Source organism: Osmerus mordax, chromosome 11, assembly GCF_038355195.1.
Source record: "Osmerus mordax isolate fOsmMor3 chromosome 11, fOsmMor3.pri, whole genome shotgun sequence".
In the NCBI taxonomy this organism is placed as follows: Eukaryota; Metazoa; Chordata; class Actinopteri; order Osmeriformes; family Osmeridae; genus Osmerus; species Osmerus mordax.
Genome location: NC_090060.1, coordinates 11306340 through 11323731, shown reverse-complemented (window position 1 = coordinate 11323731; position 17392 = coordinate 11306340). Strand labels below are relative to the sequence as shown.

The 17392-nt window shown below is 46.2% G+C and overlaps 2 protein-coding genes across 9 annotated transcripts in view; one reads left to right on the top strand and one right to left on the bottom strand.

Moving 5' to 3' along the window:
- The first annotated feature begins 311 nt into the window (after positions 1-311).
- si:dkey-52l18.4 (uncharacterized protein LOC560708 homolog) lies at positions 312-2652 on the top strand. Its single transcript, XM_067246674.1, has 5 exons — positions 312-440; positions 960-1298; positions 1523-1714; positions 1916-1968; positions 2063-2652. The coding sequence occupies exons 1-5, from the start codon at positions 392-394 to the stop codon at positions 2165-2167; spliced, it is 738 nt and encodes a 245-aa protein (XP_067102775.1). The 5' UTR covers positions 312-391; the 3' UTR covers positions 2168-2652.
- A 36-nt stretch (positions 2653-2688) lies between these two features.
- Positions 2689-17392, bottom strand: part of rap1gap2a (RAP1 GTPase activating protein 2a) — a 48282-nt gene continuing 33578 nt past the window's right edge. For 4 of the 8 annotated variants that reach the window (XM_067245826.1, XM_067245825.1, XM_067245830.1 and 1 more), the window contains 20 exons: positions 14266-14301; positions 11844-11876; positions 11272-11490; positions 10836-10939; positions 10478-10556; positions 10339-10392; positions 9688-9771; positions 9443-9543; positions 9132-9261; positions 8668-8823; positions 8279-8350; positions 8034-8120; positions 7755-7895; positions 5940-6083; positions 5529-5641; positions 5207-5305; positions 4881-5010; positions 4461-4563; positions 4275-4345; positions 2689-4179 (listed from right to left, as the gene is read on the bottom strand). In XM_067245826.1, coding sequence (XP_067101927.1) covers positions 4171-4179; positions 4275-4345; positions 4461-4563; positions 4881-5010; positions 5207-5305; positions 5529-5641; positions 5940-6083; positions 7755-7895; positions 8034-8120; positions 8279-8350; positions 8668-8823; positions 9132-9261; positions 9443-9543; positions 9688-9771; positions 10339-10392; positions 10478-10556; positions 10836-10939; positions 11272-11490; positions 11844-11876; positions 14266-14301 — 1965 coding nt within the window. In that variant the 3' untranslated portion in view covers positions 2689-4170. The other 4 variants (XM_067245827.1, XM_067245828.1, XR_010877758.1 and 1 more) reach the window with 4 other exon arrangements.

Below are 17392 nucleotides of genomic sequence, written 5' to 3'. Positions count from 1 at the left end.
CTGGTACTTATACACTCTATTTACACCTGTTTTAGCTTGTGTGTTTGTGTGTGCGTGGTTGTGGATTTGAGTGTGTGAATTTGAGAGTGTATGTGTGTGTAGTATTTCCTTCCTTCCCACCAGTCTCAGTTCCTTTGTGGAAAGAACACTCCCAATGAGAGTCAATTATAAGAAAAGTCACTTTATTTCCGTGCACGAGTAAGAAAGGGAAAGCAAACATAGTTGTTGTTTATATAATCAACCGCACAACCGCAGTTTTCCCAGCCCATGATTGTGGTTTTAGTTTTGACAGGGCTTTGGCTGCGTGTTTTATGGAATTGAGAGAACATTACTCAGAAAAGTACAGAGCATTCTAGAAACTTGAATTAGCATTCAAGGTTTGAGGACAGCCATGTCCATATACTTATTCTTCATCCTTGCCTGCCCATGCCTCATCCAAGGTAAGTAATCTGCTTTTATGTCTATTGTTTTGAGGAATAATGATGCACAAAATTCAAGAAAATAATAAGCAAAACAGCCTGGTTAGGAGAAGTAACTTCAGACATCAGAAGCAGAAGATAAACAGAACATAAAATAACAAGTAAGGTGTTCGTGTCAAAGGACTTTTGATACTCATAGTAAGGTTAACAACAAGGCATTATGTCTACTAAGAAGAATAAAAACAAAAGTAACAATGAAATCTAGTGCTAAAATAATAACATAACCTGTTCAGAACATGCTCTTCTCAATATCAGCACAAACATCCTACCCTGTGATTACTTTTATTTTATTTTATTTTGGATACACAGTTATGAGAATTGCAATAGTTGTTACTTCTAGTTTCCCTACACTGGGTTACTAATAACTGTAGTTATTGTACCAATAACTGATCTAATCCCCCTAAATCAAAACATGACAGTGAAGACCTGTAATTCTAATGTTCATTATCTGAGATTAAGTCTTGTTTTGCCCCTCTTTAGGTTTGGCAGAAGAAAAGTGCCATGACTCTGTGCTGGCAAGGCGTGATTCAGTGTACGCCCGACAGGGGGACAGTCTTTCTCTTTCCTGTGTAGTACAGCACTGTGGGCACAGTTGCTGGTCAGGTGGCTGGAGACGGAGTACAGAAGGAGGTTTCCTCATGCTGAAGCCTACTGAGAGACATCTGTTCTATAATGAGACACTGTCAGCCAATCAAACTCGCCTGCTCATAACCATACTCAACATCAACCAATCAGATGCTGGATTGTATGGCTGTCACATTAACTGGGACAAGAGAGGCTCCAGTGTTGGTCACCATACGTATGTCAATGTCACAGAAGGTAGGGGGTGTGCATTGTCACCCCAGCAGATTCATCTGAACAATGTCTTTTGATCCGTGTGTGTCTGTGTGTGGAAGTATATTCACCTGTGAATGTGAATTAAATGTCATCGGTGCCATCTGAAAAATGACAGAATGACCTGCCTGAACTGTCTCTCTGTCTCAGGTTTTTTCTCTCTAACTCTCTTGCTTCCTGTCTCTCGATTTCTCTCTTCCCCTCTGCAGCCATCCCAGGTCTCTCCCAGAGGAGTGAATTATACCGGATCCTGGTGTGTGTGAGCATCCTGCTGTGTACCATCCTGGGACTGACATACATAATGTCAAAGGTCAAGCTACAATCACATCCTCAGCCCCCCTGCCTCTCCCCCCTCCAACTCCCAAGTCCTCCCCGGCTTCTTCCACGCCAGCCAATCCCACGTAAGAGTTCCCCACTCCACACGTTCTTTCTTGCAGGAGTGATCTTGGTGTACAGATTACAGCGTGTTCCATGAAATATTCATCAACTCAATCCGCATAAGTATGTTACAAACCTTTGCGGATACATACAAACAATGAATGACTTTACGTAGTTTTTTCTTAAAATATCATGAGTTGTGTTTTTTCCTCTTTGTCCAACAGCCAAAACGAAACCAAAGCCCAGAACCAAGCCAAAGCCCAAACTAAATATAGAGGTGAGTCGCATTTGACTAATAGTTTGCGAGGGTTCTTTTCCTTGACCTTTAAAGTGCTTCCACAGGCTACCGTTGACCTTGTGTTTTCTGTCAGCTGGTCTATGCAGTTCTGTCTCCTGACAGTCTGAGACAGAACCCCCCCGGCTCCCTCAGAGATCCCTCAGAGCGCACCGTGTACTCTTCCCTACGCATCACGTGACCCAGGGGAATGAGGACGCTTTGGACAGGTGGTGGGACAACGAAAGGAGGGATTGATGAATAGAAGAAAATAAATGGAAAGGGACACTAGGCAACAAAACAGGATGGATAAGCCTATTGTAGACCTGTGAGGCGGCAAGCTGACAGAGGGTTTGTGATTGGAGCATAGTTCACTGGTAGCTCTTTTGGATGCAGTGTACTTGGTCTATGGCGACTGAGAGGAGTATCTGGATGGATGGGACGAGAAGACAGATTCTTGTTTCAGCAGTCACGATATTTATCTTTTATGATCTGAAGGAACCTCCAGCACACCAAAAGGACATTTACGTAATGGACAATCCGAAGCATGTTTAACCAGGCTGCCCACTGTGTTCACAAGTTTGTGCTCACTGTGTGTCCATTGTTACACCTATTTCATTGCCAATGCTTTATGTTGTTTTAACCTTTGCTAAGATTATAATATGATGTATAACAAGTACAATAAAGAACCGTGATAAACCACACAAGTCTAATTGACACAAAATACACAATTTTATTTCATAATAAATTCTTAATGGCACATTACATAACGAAATATACATATAGACGTATATAGACTTCTTAATAACATTTCCTTTTTCCTATTAACCTCTTTAATTTACTATGCAGTTACAGCTTTGTACATTTGACATCAATGCAAACAATTATCAATAAATTAAGGGTGTATTAACAGTGTGAAGGCTGCAGGGGAAGGCTCCTGGTAAATGCCCACTAAAACAAAGAGCCATATCCAACTTCCTTTTCTGACAAACTTCCTGGGTTTTAGTTTCATGTTTCACATACTTAACTGAATTCTTAAGAACTAACCTATTCCATTAGTCGGAATGGATCTCTGTATCTTTTAGTACATTGAAATTCTCCCAAAGTTCTACAAATATAGTTGACTTTTTTGGTCACATGGACAGATATTTATGTATCTCCAAACATTTCTTGGTAAATACATTCAAACATGATTCATTTGTTTCCCAGTATGGTCACAATAAATAATTAAGTATTATTTTGGGAATACAATGCTACAAGCTATGGTTTCTGCCTCCGTAATAGCCACTGTTTTTGTTATTTGCTACCACTTAAGACTTGAAAATAAATCTCAAATCACAAAGCATTAAATCAAAGATTCAGAACAAGGCAAGTTCATTTGAAATGACATTCGGAAGTAAAGAGTTTTCAAATGTAGCATTACGAATGCGGTTGAATCAGATGTGAAAAGTTGTTGCAAACTACTGTACCACAAATATAGATATTTTGTTATGACAATGTGGGTAGTATACTTGCAGTGAAATGTTTAGGGAATTGCAACAACCATAGTGAGGTAACCTATCTGTTCAGCCTCTCACATAGTGAGAACACAAGTTAATAAGGGGATTTCATAGATTGTAAAGCGCAAATTTGGCTAAACAAAGCATACAGTATGACAGAGTGTTTTCCAGCAAAGGTATTTTTGACCATAGTTCTAGTTCTCACCATCAGACAATGTTGACCACAGAAATACTGATAGCTAAGATGATCCAATCTATGTTCAGTAGCATTTTTGCAGACGTAAATACCCAAAGGGAGAGAGAGAAGGACCAGCCTGAAAACAAGGAACGACAAAAACAACAGCTAAACACACCCATCAGCCTCTTTGCTATGAAGACTGTAGACCTGACCTGTAGGTGGGTGGACCTAGAAGGATGTGACCCCTGTCTGTGTATCATTAGACTGTATTATCTTGCTGAGCTAATGGCTGCAGGTCACTCTTCATATAATCCAACTGTGTACCTCACAACAAGAGAACGCTTCCACCAACCACCTCTGTGAGGTGTGCTTGTGTTGAGGAGTGAAATGGTAGCCTGCTTGGTTTAGTGATTCCATTGTGGTATGCTGTTTCTGTTGTTGTTATTTTGTTGTTGCAGTTATTGGTGTTTTGTTTCTCCATCAGCCACCATTTCCCAGTATTTCTTTTGTCACCAGGCACTTGTCCGGCTACTCTGACTGTAACACACAGCCAGACAGACAGTTAGGGTTATTTTTTGCACACAAAATATCTCACAACAGACAAGTTCTCCTATAGAGTTATACATCCTTACTGTAGTGGAGTGGCTCAGCTTGTCGAAGCGGAACTTCAAATTTGACCTGGGCGATGTTTTAGTCTTCACATCTGGATGGACATTCAACTGTTAATAGAGATGTGTTTCATGAATGTGTTGTGTGTGTGCTTGTGTGGATGTGTGTGTGTGTGTGTGTGTGTGTAGATTTGTGTGTGTGTGTGTTACCAGTAGGACTGCGGCACATGATCACTGGGGTTCCAGAGCTTTGGCTCTCAACACTGAGAGATGGGCTGAAGATGGATGAGGAGGCATTGGCAAGGTGGCTGGCCTGGAGGAGGAAGAGGAGGAGGGAGACATGATAGAGGAGGAGTGATGGGTGGAGGGGAGAGAGAAAGGTCGGCGGATGGTTAGGAATTATTCTGTTACTAAAGCATGAATGTTTTTAGTGACCAGCTGACATTATGTTTGTTTGACACACACACACTCATTTACTGTAAATGAACACACACAATTGTACTATTTTTACAGCTACTAATATTGCAAGTAGATCAGAATAGGCTGCAAACTCCTCTCATCTCCTCCCATCTCCTCAACTCCTCTCCTCCAATCTCCTCAACTCTCTCTTTAATCTGTCCCTCTCCTCACCGATGTTTCAAGATCCTCCAGGGCCTCTGTCTCTCCCGTGGTGCTGCTGAAGCTGCTGGTGGAGGAGGAGGAGCGGGAGATGTTGGGTCTGCTGCTGCTGCTGCTAAACTCCTTCAGCTTGACAAACGGCCTGGCCACAGAAGAAACAAAGGGGAAGAAGGACAGGGAAGGGATGAGAGGATGGACTGTGAATGGGCTGGATCAGCTTCCATATGGATGCACCAGTACCTAAGTCTCTAGGCTTCGTTGGGTAAATTAGGTATGCAAATAGAGCAAGTTTTGCTGCATGGTTGATTTCAAATGTTCTTTTTTGAGAGGTGTCTCACCTCTCCTTGTTGGGACAGATCTCTGGTGAGCTCGGGTTCGAAGATGTCTCCGATCGCATTTCCTGCGACAGCGGGCAGATTTCGGGTGTCTTTGCATCGCTATAAAAACATGGCGCAAATTAGTAGGAAATTGGATGCAGGACCAAGACTGGCCTGGGGATGGACAATACACGAGATGTATGAGAAACAAACCCAACAAACGTGCACACCGTAAAAAAAAACATGACATGCAGTTTGACAAGTGACAGATGTAAGAGGTTGACTGTGTATGCGCCATTTTCCTTGGTGTTGGCGTTCTTGCGAGTGTGTCTGAGGTGCGCACCTGCGTGGGTGTCTCTCTGTGGGGGTCTCAGTGCTGGAGTGGAGACGGGGGAAGAGGCCAGAGCGACGCTTGACCGGACTCTTCATGGGAGACTTGGCAGACAGCCCTGGAGGCTGAGTGGAGACAACATACCAGTTTGAAAAGCATCAGAGAGGAAAAACATGCAGTAATGCTGCCACACTGCTATTAAACCATCCTGACAGAACCACCACTCATGACATTAGTAAGACCTTCTCACTGCTCTGCAGTCACACACACACACACACATACACACACGCTCCACACAGACCAAGATACACCGCAGGGACGCACGCTCAAACAAACTGATTCACAAACCCAATCACACATGCACAGAGAATACCACCCACTCATACACACAACCACACACACCAGCCCTCCCACCTGACTGACCGTGAAGGTGCTCTTGGTGCACTCGCTGGAGCTTTGTGGGAGCCCCCCTCCACTGAGGCTGGCTGGGACTCCCCCTCCTGGGCTACGGTGACGATGGGAGCCCACCATAGTCTCCATGGAGTGGCTCCTCACACGCATGGCCCTCTACAAGGGGGGAATGCAGGGCAGAGATGAGAGAGTATAGACAGCAGAGTTTGTTGGTGTACACTTGTTGACAGTGCATATTATTAAAGTTATTAAAGTTGTCCATTAGAGGAGAGGTTTTTGCCCCCCTGGTTGTGCAGTGATAGAGTCATCTTCATGGTGTTTTTGTTACAAAAATGTTTTGTCACTTGACTGCCAGCAGAGAGAGCTATTGTCCTACCGAAGTAAGGCAAGGGTTCAGTGTAGTATTCAGCATGACAACCGGCCGGGATTCATATTCAAAGTCACCTGTGTTGCTAATTACTGTATATACTACACCATTTCATGACATACGTGTTTATTCTATTTACTTATACTAGATACAGATCGTGGTTTTTGTCAACACCGGACAGACAAACTGAGATTTTCCACATTCACTCATGAAACAAAACACCAGTGTTGAAAGTGCATTATTGTTTTAATGTGTACAGAATATGCTTTGTGTTGTATCTACATTCTACAGTGACTGAGAAAAATAATAAATCGTGATTGCAGTGGTGGCCATGAGAACAGCGCCTCCAGTGGCTAAATGAGTGCTGTGCAGCAACATTGCCTGTGAACAATGAGACAGTAAATACCATATGGTCAGACAGAGACCATTAACATCCCTCAGTCACTCCCCAGGAATACAACAACTGTGGATAAGAGGGAGGTGGGTTGTGTAGAGAGAGAGAGAAAGAGAGAGAGAGAGGGAAAGTGGGAGGGAGAAAGAGAAAGAGGGTAAGATAGAGGGTTGGATGTAAAATGGACACCTGTAGAGAACGACATTGGGGGTCTGGTGGGGGTTAGGTGGGTATCAAGGGATTTGGGTGAGGGTAGAGGGGTTAGGTGAGGGTAGAGGGGTTATGAGAGGGTAGAGGGGTTAGGTGAGGGTAGAGGGGTTAGGGTGAGGGTAGAGGGGTTAGGGTGAGGGTAGAGGGGTTAGGTGAGGGTAGAGGGGTTATGAGAGGGTAGAGGGGTTAGGTGAGGGTAGAGGGGTTAGGTGAGGGTAGAGGGGTTAGGTGAGGGTAGAGGGGTTAGGTGAGGGTAGAGGGGTTATGAGAGGGTAGAGGGGTTAGGTGAGGGTAGAGGGGTTAGGTGAGGGTAGAGGGGTTAGGTGAGGGTAGAGGGGTTATGAGAGGGTAGAGGGGTTATGAGAGGGTAGAGGGGTTAGGTGAGGGTAGAGGGGTTAGGTGAGGGTAGAGGGGTTATGAGAGGGTAGAGGGGTTAGGTGAGGGTAGAGGGGTTATGAGAGGGTAGAGGGGTTAGGTGAGGGTAGAGGGGTTATGAGAGGGTAGAGGGGTTAGGTGAGGGTAGAGGGGTTATGAGAGGGTAGAGGGGTTAGGTGAGGGTAGAGGGGTTATGAGAGGGTAGAGGGGTTATGAGAGGGTAGAGGGGTTAGGTGAGGGTAGAGGGGTTATGAGAGGGTAGAGGGGTTAGGTGAGGGTAGAGGGGTTATGAGAGGGTAGAGGGGTTAGGTGAGGGTAGAGGGGTTATGAGAGGGTAGAGGGGTTAGGTGAGGGTAGAGGGGTTATGAGAGGGTAGAGGGGTTAGGTGAGGGTAGAGGGGTTATGAGAGGGTAGAGGGGTTATGAGAGGGTAGAGGGGTTAGGTGAGGGTAGATCCAGAGTATGAGACAGAGGTTGAGCTTCACCTTGAAGGACTCCAGCAGTCCCCCGTGTCCTCCGTTCTCCAGCCTGTCCTCCTCCCCCGCCTGGCCCAGCCCCAAAGTAGCCTGGGTTTGTCTGTGCAACTCATCATGCAGATTATCCAGCAATGCAGCCCGTGTTCGCCCCTGCATACACACACACACAGCACACCACCACCATTGGAACCATCATTTATAATCTGAGTAACGTTTACAGTTATAGTGTTTGTCTGTGTCCGACTGTCTGTCTGTCTGCCTGTCTGCCTGTCTGTTTGTGGCTCTGACCTCCAGCTTAGCGAACTTGTCAGACTTGTAGCAGGCGTTCTCAGCATTGATCAGCTTTGTCAGCAGGAAGTCACGGAACTCAGGGCCCTGGGGGTGGGGGGGGGAGGTGAGGAAAAAGGGGACATTCATCAACCCCATACTGAAGTCAGTTTTGTCATCAAACTTTCACAGTGAAAAAAACACAGAAATCTCTTTATTTCTCCCCCCCCCTCTCTCTCTCCCCCATATATTTCTCTCTCTCTCACCTTCTTGAAAACTGCTGGGTTGGGGAGAGGTGGGCCAAAAGTAGGAACGTCCTCCCTCGCTGTAACAGACACCTGCCGACACAGCAGTCCTGTTACTCAGCTTTTGTATAACAGTAGCTGACAGGCCAATTTACATCCACAGCAGCATCAGTAGTCATGTACAAGTGTAGTACGTGTTTTATGGCTTCAATTTCTTACTTGCGGTGTGTGTGACATGGGTTCTCCTCCTACCTTGAAGGTTGTCTGTTCGATATGTTTTCTTCCCTACGATGTGGGAGGTGGGTTCTATGTGGGTTCTATGTGGGTTCACACACTACCACACAGGTGGCGTGTTCTATGGGTTCTCTCCCTACCTCGTAGATGTTGTGTTCTATGGGATGTCTGCCTACCTTGTAGGTTGTATGTTCTGTGCAGGGGTTTTCAGCCTGAACCAGCACATATGCATGCAGGAAGTTGGAGGCAATCATGTCCGGCACAAAGGGCGTGGCCTCTTCCTGGAAGACGGCCGCCACAATGTCATTTCCTATGTGCCTCTTCCTTTGGAGCTGCAGAAGAAGAATGTAACCCGGCCAACACGGTTAGTTATTTGACCTTCCTTGAATATGCCTTGGACAACTGGGTAGTCTAATTATAGAGTACACACTTAGTCCATGACCAAATACTTGGCCCATGGTGAATTATAGCATAGATATTGCATGTGCAATGCTGGAGAGGGGGCTTTACAACAGAGCCGGGGAAGGACAGTCAGTCTCAGTATTACTCCTTTATGATTTACTGAAGGCCTTTACCAGAACTATTATGACCCAGAAGACCTTTCCTAGAAGGCCCTGATGTGTTCCATAACATTTTGTACCTGCTGTATGTCCCCTTCGGTGAAGGGTAGCTTGGTTGAGACGTGGAACATGATCTCTCTCTGACGGAACACCGTGTAGACGGACTCGGAACCCGTCTGGCCGTGAGACACGTCCAGACCACCTCGGAACCTGGGAGGGGGGGGGGGGGGGGGAGGACCGTGTTACACACCTGTGGGAGGAGCCTACGTTTGTCTGTCTGGCGTTGTGTCGGCCTGTCAGTCTGTCGGTTGATCTGGTCTGTCTGGTTGGTCCATATGGTTAGTCTGGTCACTTTGGTCTGTCTGGTCTGTTGTCCTTCCTTGTGTCTCACCCTTTGAAATCGTGCAGCTCGATGTTGTCTCCAAGAACACTGAGGAACTCTCTGAAGGCTGGAGTCTCCTCGCTGTTCCCAAACAACTCCTCCTCCGACGTCTGGAGGAGAGGGATGACAGCCGGGAGGGAGAGAGGGAGAGAGGGGAAAGGAGGGAGGAGTCGCATCACATACATCATGTCGAGTTGACGGAAAAGATCAGATCACCCCCCCCCCCCCCAAAAAAAAAAGTGTAAACAGCTCACCTGTCCGAACTTCTGGTAGATGACGCCAAACTTGAAGGTATTGTTCACCTCGTGTTCGTCGTAGGCCACTACAAGCTGGGAACCCTGCATCAGCACAGCCAGTGGGAGGGGTCAGAGTTTACCCTTCAGACCTTTCTTTTATCATTTTTAACAGTGCGTGTTACAAGATTAGAGTTCCAGTCTAATCTAAAGTCCAATATTCCAGTGCACAGAAAGATATACAGGTTGCCCTGAGGGAGGTTAGGGTTAGGCTGGGAACCATTGTGGGACCGTTTAGCTGCAGTGTTTGGAGTCAGTCGGCTGAGCGAGACAGAGAGCAGATTGTCGCCGCCTCAAGATCACCCTGGTAACAGATGGCTTTTACTGCCCCTCAGGCTTACTCACAAAAGTAGCTGCACGACAAGCAGCACAGCCAGGGCTAACACACTTGCTCTACACGCTCACACTCACACGCCACGCACACAAACACAGATGGAGAGGTCCTGAGTTGGGTCTGTCTCTGCGTATAGGTGCTCGTCAAACTTTACAGCCTCAAGTCACTAACCTGGGCTGCCAACCTAACATGTACACAGGTAATGACCAGTACAGCCACCCTAACATGCTGCCCTACCCAATATGGTCACTGTGCCTTTGGTAGAGGAAAGGTCTTACCCGGGGGTAGAGGGCGGGATTAAACTTCAGTCCTGTGACGTCATCACACAGCAGCTGAAAGGGACAGAGGGATGGAGAGATGTGAATCCAGGCGACTGACGCAGCTGGAGGACTGCGAGCCGTGGTGAGTGAGACTGACCTTGGCAATCTGGGGGACGCTAGGAAGCTGGCTGAGCCCAGCCAAAGAGATCCGGTCGTGGTGGGTTTTGGTCCGGGACCTGAGGGGGAACACACAGACCTCAGCACCATTCAGACTCACACCTCGAATCATCTCTTCAGTCTGATAGGAGAAAGAGATGTTTGGGAGGGTGTGAGCTTGTGTTGTGTGGGTGTGTGTGTGTGTGTGTGTTTGGGGAGGGTATGAGTCTGTACTGACTAATCACTGTATGTCCTGAAGTGAAGCTGTGACCCCAAGTTTGCCTCATTTCCCCCTCTCTACATAACCAATCACGTCTCAGCACAAATGCCTGACCTCTGACCCCCCATCCTGGCTGTACCTGAGAATGATGCGTAGGAACTCCTGTCCTTCAGCCTCCTCATGCTTCAAGGACATTATCAGATTCCCCAGGCTGCTGCCTGTACAGTAGTAGTTCATATGCTCCTGTGAAGGAGAGAGTGGGAGACAAGAAGGCGTTTATGCTACAGTGGGGAAAAGCGACTTGACGATTTTCATTTCGTTATGAAGTATAAACAATGAGTCCGAAATGCATGCGTACACTGTATTAGCTCACTTCTTTATAATGTATTTTTTTATTTATAATATTAGAGAGAACATAAAATATACTGTCCTTGAGGTGAAAACAGTAAATGGAGACATTAACTGAGTAATGAAAAAATATAGGGTGGACCACTTTGGAACACCAACACACACATACACAGACAGACACCCCCCCCCCCCCCCCCCCCATCCCCCACCCCAGTGTCCTTACTCACCCTGCCTAGGAAATGTTTGCGGAAAGCCCTGGCTGTGCTGTTACACTCCAGGCGGAAGCCAAAGCCCCCCCCAGGACTCATGCCCCCCCCATCGTCGTCCTCACAGAAGCTGCTCTCTGACGAGGTGGGGGTGCCCGCCGCGGCCTCCGCATCCTCGATCCAGTAGCCCCCGAACTGGGGAAGGATCACCTGAGGGTACGGACCCCCCTTCTCAAGGACCTGGGGAGTGGGGAGTGATTTAGTGTAGTCATACAAGAGAATACTTAGTAGTAGTCAAATACGCAATCCATCAACAGCAGGAAAAAACAGTAATTGTACCATTGAAGTGTTTGTTGGTGTGCATTGTAGAGAGAGATCAATACTGTGTGTGCGTTTGTTTGTGTCAGTGTACGTGTGTGTGTGTACATGGGTGTATGTGTATGTGTGTGTGTGTGTACGTGTGTGTACATGTGTGTATGTGTGTGTGTACATGTGTGTGTTCCTGTGTGTGCAGGTGTGTGTGTGTGTGTGTGTGTGTGTGTGTGTGTGTGTGTGTGTGTGTGTGTGTGTGTAGTACAGAGTTGCTGACTCACGTCTTCTATTCTTGGGTATGGGATGTAATCATCCTGTTAAAGAGTGAGAGAAAAGCAAACACACACAGCTTTTTGTGATCTCTGACATATCAACAACGCGCTGCATGAACAATGACTCAACAGCGCAGAGTGGAGGAGAAATAGGGAAGTCACAGAACAGAACAGCTGCAAGCATCGATAAACACAAGAAGAAGGGGCAAAACACAGTCACACCTGCCAACGAAGCCACGCAAGGAGACGTAGGTTCATCTGAACCATGTGAGTGAGACTGTCATCCTTTGATGATGTCAGAGATGAAACAACAGCTAATGTATTCACTGTTGTTAGCCCAGAAGCTGTTTAGCATTCTGACCCTACAAAGGAATGTATTACTATAGCCTAAATGCTGCATGTCCATGTTCAATGGAGACAGTATAGCAGTAGAGGAGAGTCCAGTGTTACGTGGTCTACTTGGTATTCTGCCTTGGGGTGTACATGCCACTATTACTGCCAGAAGGAAGGACAGCGACCTTATTTGAGGACAAAAAGAACACACTTTTTCTACCTCAGATTCAACATGTTTCATTTGGAGAAAGGTCATGTTATGTAAGTGGAACCATTGTAGAGGCAGGCAGGGCCAGTCTTCTTTTAGCACTATAAAAAATCTACTACTGCAAATGGACCAATTCGGAAAAGTGGACTTGATCGTAGCTGTATAAAGAGTAAATTCGTCCATAAACCAGAGGATGACAGCTCAGTACAACCAGCAGTGGACAAAAGGCAGAACATAAAAATCCATAAGCAAGGTACATGGGAACACAATCACAATGGGGCATTCTGGAACATGGCGGCCTACATTGTACAGCTAATGTGTTTGCTTGTGAGTGTGGGTGTGCATGGGTGTTTGAGCGTGTGTTTTGCACGTGTGTGTGGGTGTGTTTGTGAGTGTTTGTGCGTGTCTGTGGTTCAGTATACATTTCCAACCTTGTGTTTCTGCGTGCTTCCTTTAGTCTCCTCAGGTTTGGGGACCTGGTTAGGTCGCAAGTGCAGCGTGAAGACGGAAGAGGACAAGGGTCAAAAAGCACATCTACTATCTCAGCTATCAGAAAGATTTCTCTTCAAAGACTGGTGGCCAAAAACCAATTACAAAATAATCTCATGGGAAAGCATGAAGGCTGTTTGCTCAGTACAATGCGATGTTTACGTTTTCAGGGACCTTGCCATTTCCATTGACACATCCTGAATTGCACAATTATCCTCCAAGTGTAAAAACCAGCAGGGATTACTAAGTATGTGAGCCGGAGGTGTGGAGGTCTGACAGGATTTGAATACCTGATAAACACATACAGATGCAGTATATAGAAAAACACACACACTTACTACCAACAACACTCTCTTAAGCTTTTCACCATTTAATAGGGTGTTGTTGTTCATTGCGGACCTGAATTCAACACAGTTATGTGGTTGGTTTCCTTATAGTGTGATCCAATCTAGTTTGGTTAGTTGTGTGTGTTTAAGTGTTTGTGTGTGTGTGTGTGTGTGTGTGTGTGTGTGTGTTTGTGTGTGTCAGAGGAAACAGCTGTTAATCAACAGGAGGCTTCATAGTATTTCTGGTTTGAACTACTCCCTTACTTAATGCACCCCTCTTCGATTTCCTCTGAGACCAACTCTGTTCAGCCATTCTAGACCATGTGTGTGTGCGTTCACGTGTCTGTCTGTCTGTGTGTGTGTGTCTGTGTGTGTGTGTATGTGTGTGTGTGTATTGGTGTATGTGTGTGGAGTGTTCTCTCTCACAGCTACCATCAGGTTCTATTGATCTGTTGTTCAGTCCGATCACTCTCTAAAAAAAATCTCTTTTGTTAGCCTCAATCAGTCATCCTCGACCCACCTCCTCTCTCCTCTTTCTCTCCCCTCAGCACCGCCCCGCTCTCCCCTCATCCCTCCCCACCTATCCATCCACATAGAGCCCAGGCCCCTACGGCCCCCACAGTACAGGGCAGTACTCAGAACCGGTTAGGACAGGCCAGATCAATGGTTCCTCTGAAGCAGGTTCACCAAGGACATCTCTACACAGTTTCCGAATGAGCCTCTGCCCAGCCCGCACATCATCCAGTCAGAGTCTCAGACATTACCATGAAGTCTCAGCTTGATAGCGTGAGTCTCGGTCCTCATTCTGCAGCTTGGAAAGGCCTACAGCAAAACATAGAGTCCCTCCTGATTCTGACCTGAGGGCACTTTCACATGGCCCTGCTAGACAACCAGTGAGTGATGGAAAGGTTGAGAGAGTTAGAGAGAAGAGGTGAGAGAAGGGGGGGAAATAGTGAGGAAGTGACAGACAGAGAGGTCGAAGTGAAAGACAGAAGGAATAGAGAGTGACAGACAGAAAAAGAGGGAAAAGAGAAAGAAAGGGAGTAACCAACAGAAATGAAAGACGGTTTCTTACCTGCATCCTCTCCAACATGTCGAAGAACTCTGCAGACTGAAATAAAGAAAAACAGAGGACATGAGACAACATAAAAAACCTTTTACTAAACAATAAAAAATAATAATTTGGCGTTCATACTGTATACAAGTCTAAGCTATTGGTTTTGGGTTAGCAGTCAGGCATTTGGTAAAGTAAAGTGGACGAGAATCCAGTGTAGCCAGCAGAGTTTCTAGCTAGGGTATGAGATTACAGGCAGTTAACTCATATATCTCCATAACCTTGGTGGAGGCCAGACAGGGTGACACCCCCCTCACACACTCACACACTCACACACTCACACACTCACACACTCACACACTCACACACTCACACACTCACACACTCACACACTCACACACTCACACACTCACACAAACATACAGATAACCAACACTTCCTTGAAGCCACACAACCCAGCAACACACATCACAGAAAAGAAGGTGTTGGTATTTGGGTCCTGGCACAAAAACATACTTCCTGTTTGTCCAGGGTTTGACTTGTCAGGCTAACCAGGATGACTAAGGGCTATGCAGGAGTGCCATGAGCTGACACAGAGAGAAACTGATGAAATGAAGGAGGAAGCCCTTTTGCATTGTGAACACTCAGCTGACATGTTGCTATGCTATTTCACTGTATGTGCATGTCCTTTATGTTTTCTGCGATCAAACTGCAAGGTTGACTGGCATTCAAAATTACTTTTTAGTACACTTACAGTATATATCAGGATAAGGTCTGTATTAGAGTACAGTATGTATCATTGGATTTGTACAAATGTAATTAAAGCTTCTGTCATTATTGACTTGATACACGAGAAGTCAGGTCAAAGCTACTAATAATACTAATAATGTTAATTTGCATTATTATGTTGACCGTAGCATATCAACAAGTGTTCAATACCAATTCATTCCAGATACAAAGTTTCAAAACCAATCTTTCCTTAAACAGGAAACAAATCATTAGAACAGGTCTATACAGTTATTTAATCTTGTCTATTATCAGCCAAAACTATCGCAGACTTAATTGTGGACGTGTCAAGTTATAACCAGCCGTCATATTGCCACAGGAACTGATCAACCGATTAATACAGCCAGTAAAATCACATGATTACAGCCACTGCAACTCCTGTTCATCAGTCCAACAGTCCAACCTCAATAAGAGCAAGCATCAGAAAGGTCCCAAACAGGAAGCATAACACATTTTAACGCAGTAAAATGGCTGTAGTATGTGTCCCCAGGACTCAGTTGTAATGTAACAGGGAAGCTCCCACAGTCAGCAGTGTGTGTGTGTGTGTGTGTGTGTGTGTGTGTGTGTGTGTGTGTGTGTGTGTGTGTGTGTGTGTGTGTGTGTGTGTGTGTGTGTGTGTGTGTGTGTGTGTGTGTTTTGAGTAATGACAGGTGTTAATATTTAACCTACTCCTGGAAGGTTCTAATATCACATACAGAAGTAGTCCAGCAGAGTAAATAAAGCTGCACAGACACACATGCGCACACACACACACACACACAGACTGCCTGATGTGTGCCAGCCTAGTTTGCTAGCTGCCTCAAAGTCAGTCAGTGAGCCTTGTCTGTCCGTCTGCCTGCCTGCCTGCCTGCCTTCCCAGCTGGCAGGGACCCTCTGAGGACACTGACGTGGGGAGGGGTGGTGGTAGGGGGTGGCAAGGGGGGGTCTTGTTGGGGCATTAAAAGGCCCGGAAGCTGAAGGGGGTTTGTGTAGTTCTATCAATTAGGCACCAATCTGACTGACACCCTGTGGAGCACAGGCCTCAGTTACAGGAACAAGGTCATGGAGCCCAGATGAAGCATCCTGCTGTCACTGTATCGGTTTTCTTTCTCTTTTTTCTCTCTCTTTCCTCCTTTCATTCTATTCACCCTTGGCCACACACCTCTCTGCCCTCTGTTCTTTCAAAGCGGTTCGTTTTTTTCTCCCTTCGTCTCGATCGCTCCCTCTCACAAACTCCCTCTCTTCATCTCCACCTCGACTCTCTGCCCCTTTCTCTCTCTTGTACTTCTCTTTCTTGCCCCCTGTCTCTCTCTCTCTCTCTCTCTCTCTCTCTCTCTCTCTCTCTCTCTCTCTCTCTCTCTCTCGAGCTCAGTTCAGCAACAACATCTCTCTTATCTCCCACGGCAACACGCCGCGTCAGCCCCTGGCCAAGTCAGATTACAGGAGGGCGGCGCTAGGAGACTTGTACCCCCCCCCTTCCTCCTCCACAACGATGACATCCACCGTCTGACACACGCATGTGCCACTGCACCACCACACACACATACACTTTAAAGAGCCTGCGTGGAGGATCAAAACAGTCTAGCGGTCCTTATCAGCTACACTTAAACCATCTCATACACCACACATACAGATAACCGTCTATTACAGCGCACCACTGCAGAGAAAGGCCCTTAGCAAAATCGTTAACGTAGTTAGTACTTAAATCAATGTTATTGACAATAGGCAGTAAAATAACACAATAAAGTCTAGCACTGCGACCAGGAAAAAGAGAGAGGTAGGATAGAACCTGAAATTTTATCAGTATGAGTATGATCCTGGCTGTCTAGATGTGGAACCACTGGGCAACTAAGAGGCCAGCTCTGCCTGATCTCCTGCCTGAACTTGTTCCTCCTACTCTGGTCAAAGCAAAGCCCCGTCGGGGTGTGGGGGTGGAAGGAGGGTCTCTAAAAGACTCGCTGTCCTCGGTGATTAGAAGATAAAAGTGACTATTTGTAAAACGTCATGCACTGTACTAATCTGGCACCTGCAGTGTACAGTATGCATGAACACACACACGTAGCCTCATACTTCAGTGTGATACACACACACACACACACTCACTCACTCACACACACACAAGTAAAACATTATTGTCTGACAATCAACTAATTGTTTTCCAACTCACCTCCTCTCCTCCCTTGCTTATTCAAATGTGAAGACTTGAAACTATTCTGGTGTTTCCTTCCTTCTCTCTCATTCTGAGCTCAAACAGGACAGACAAGTCCGGGTGTTAGCTGGACAACTTCTTAAAGTGCAACAGGTCCTTTCTGTGTGTCTATACCCACACCCATACACACTCCCAAACACACCCACACAGGCTCATATCACTTTCTCCCTAGCT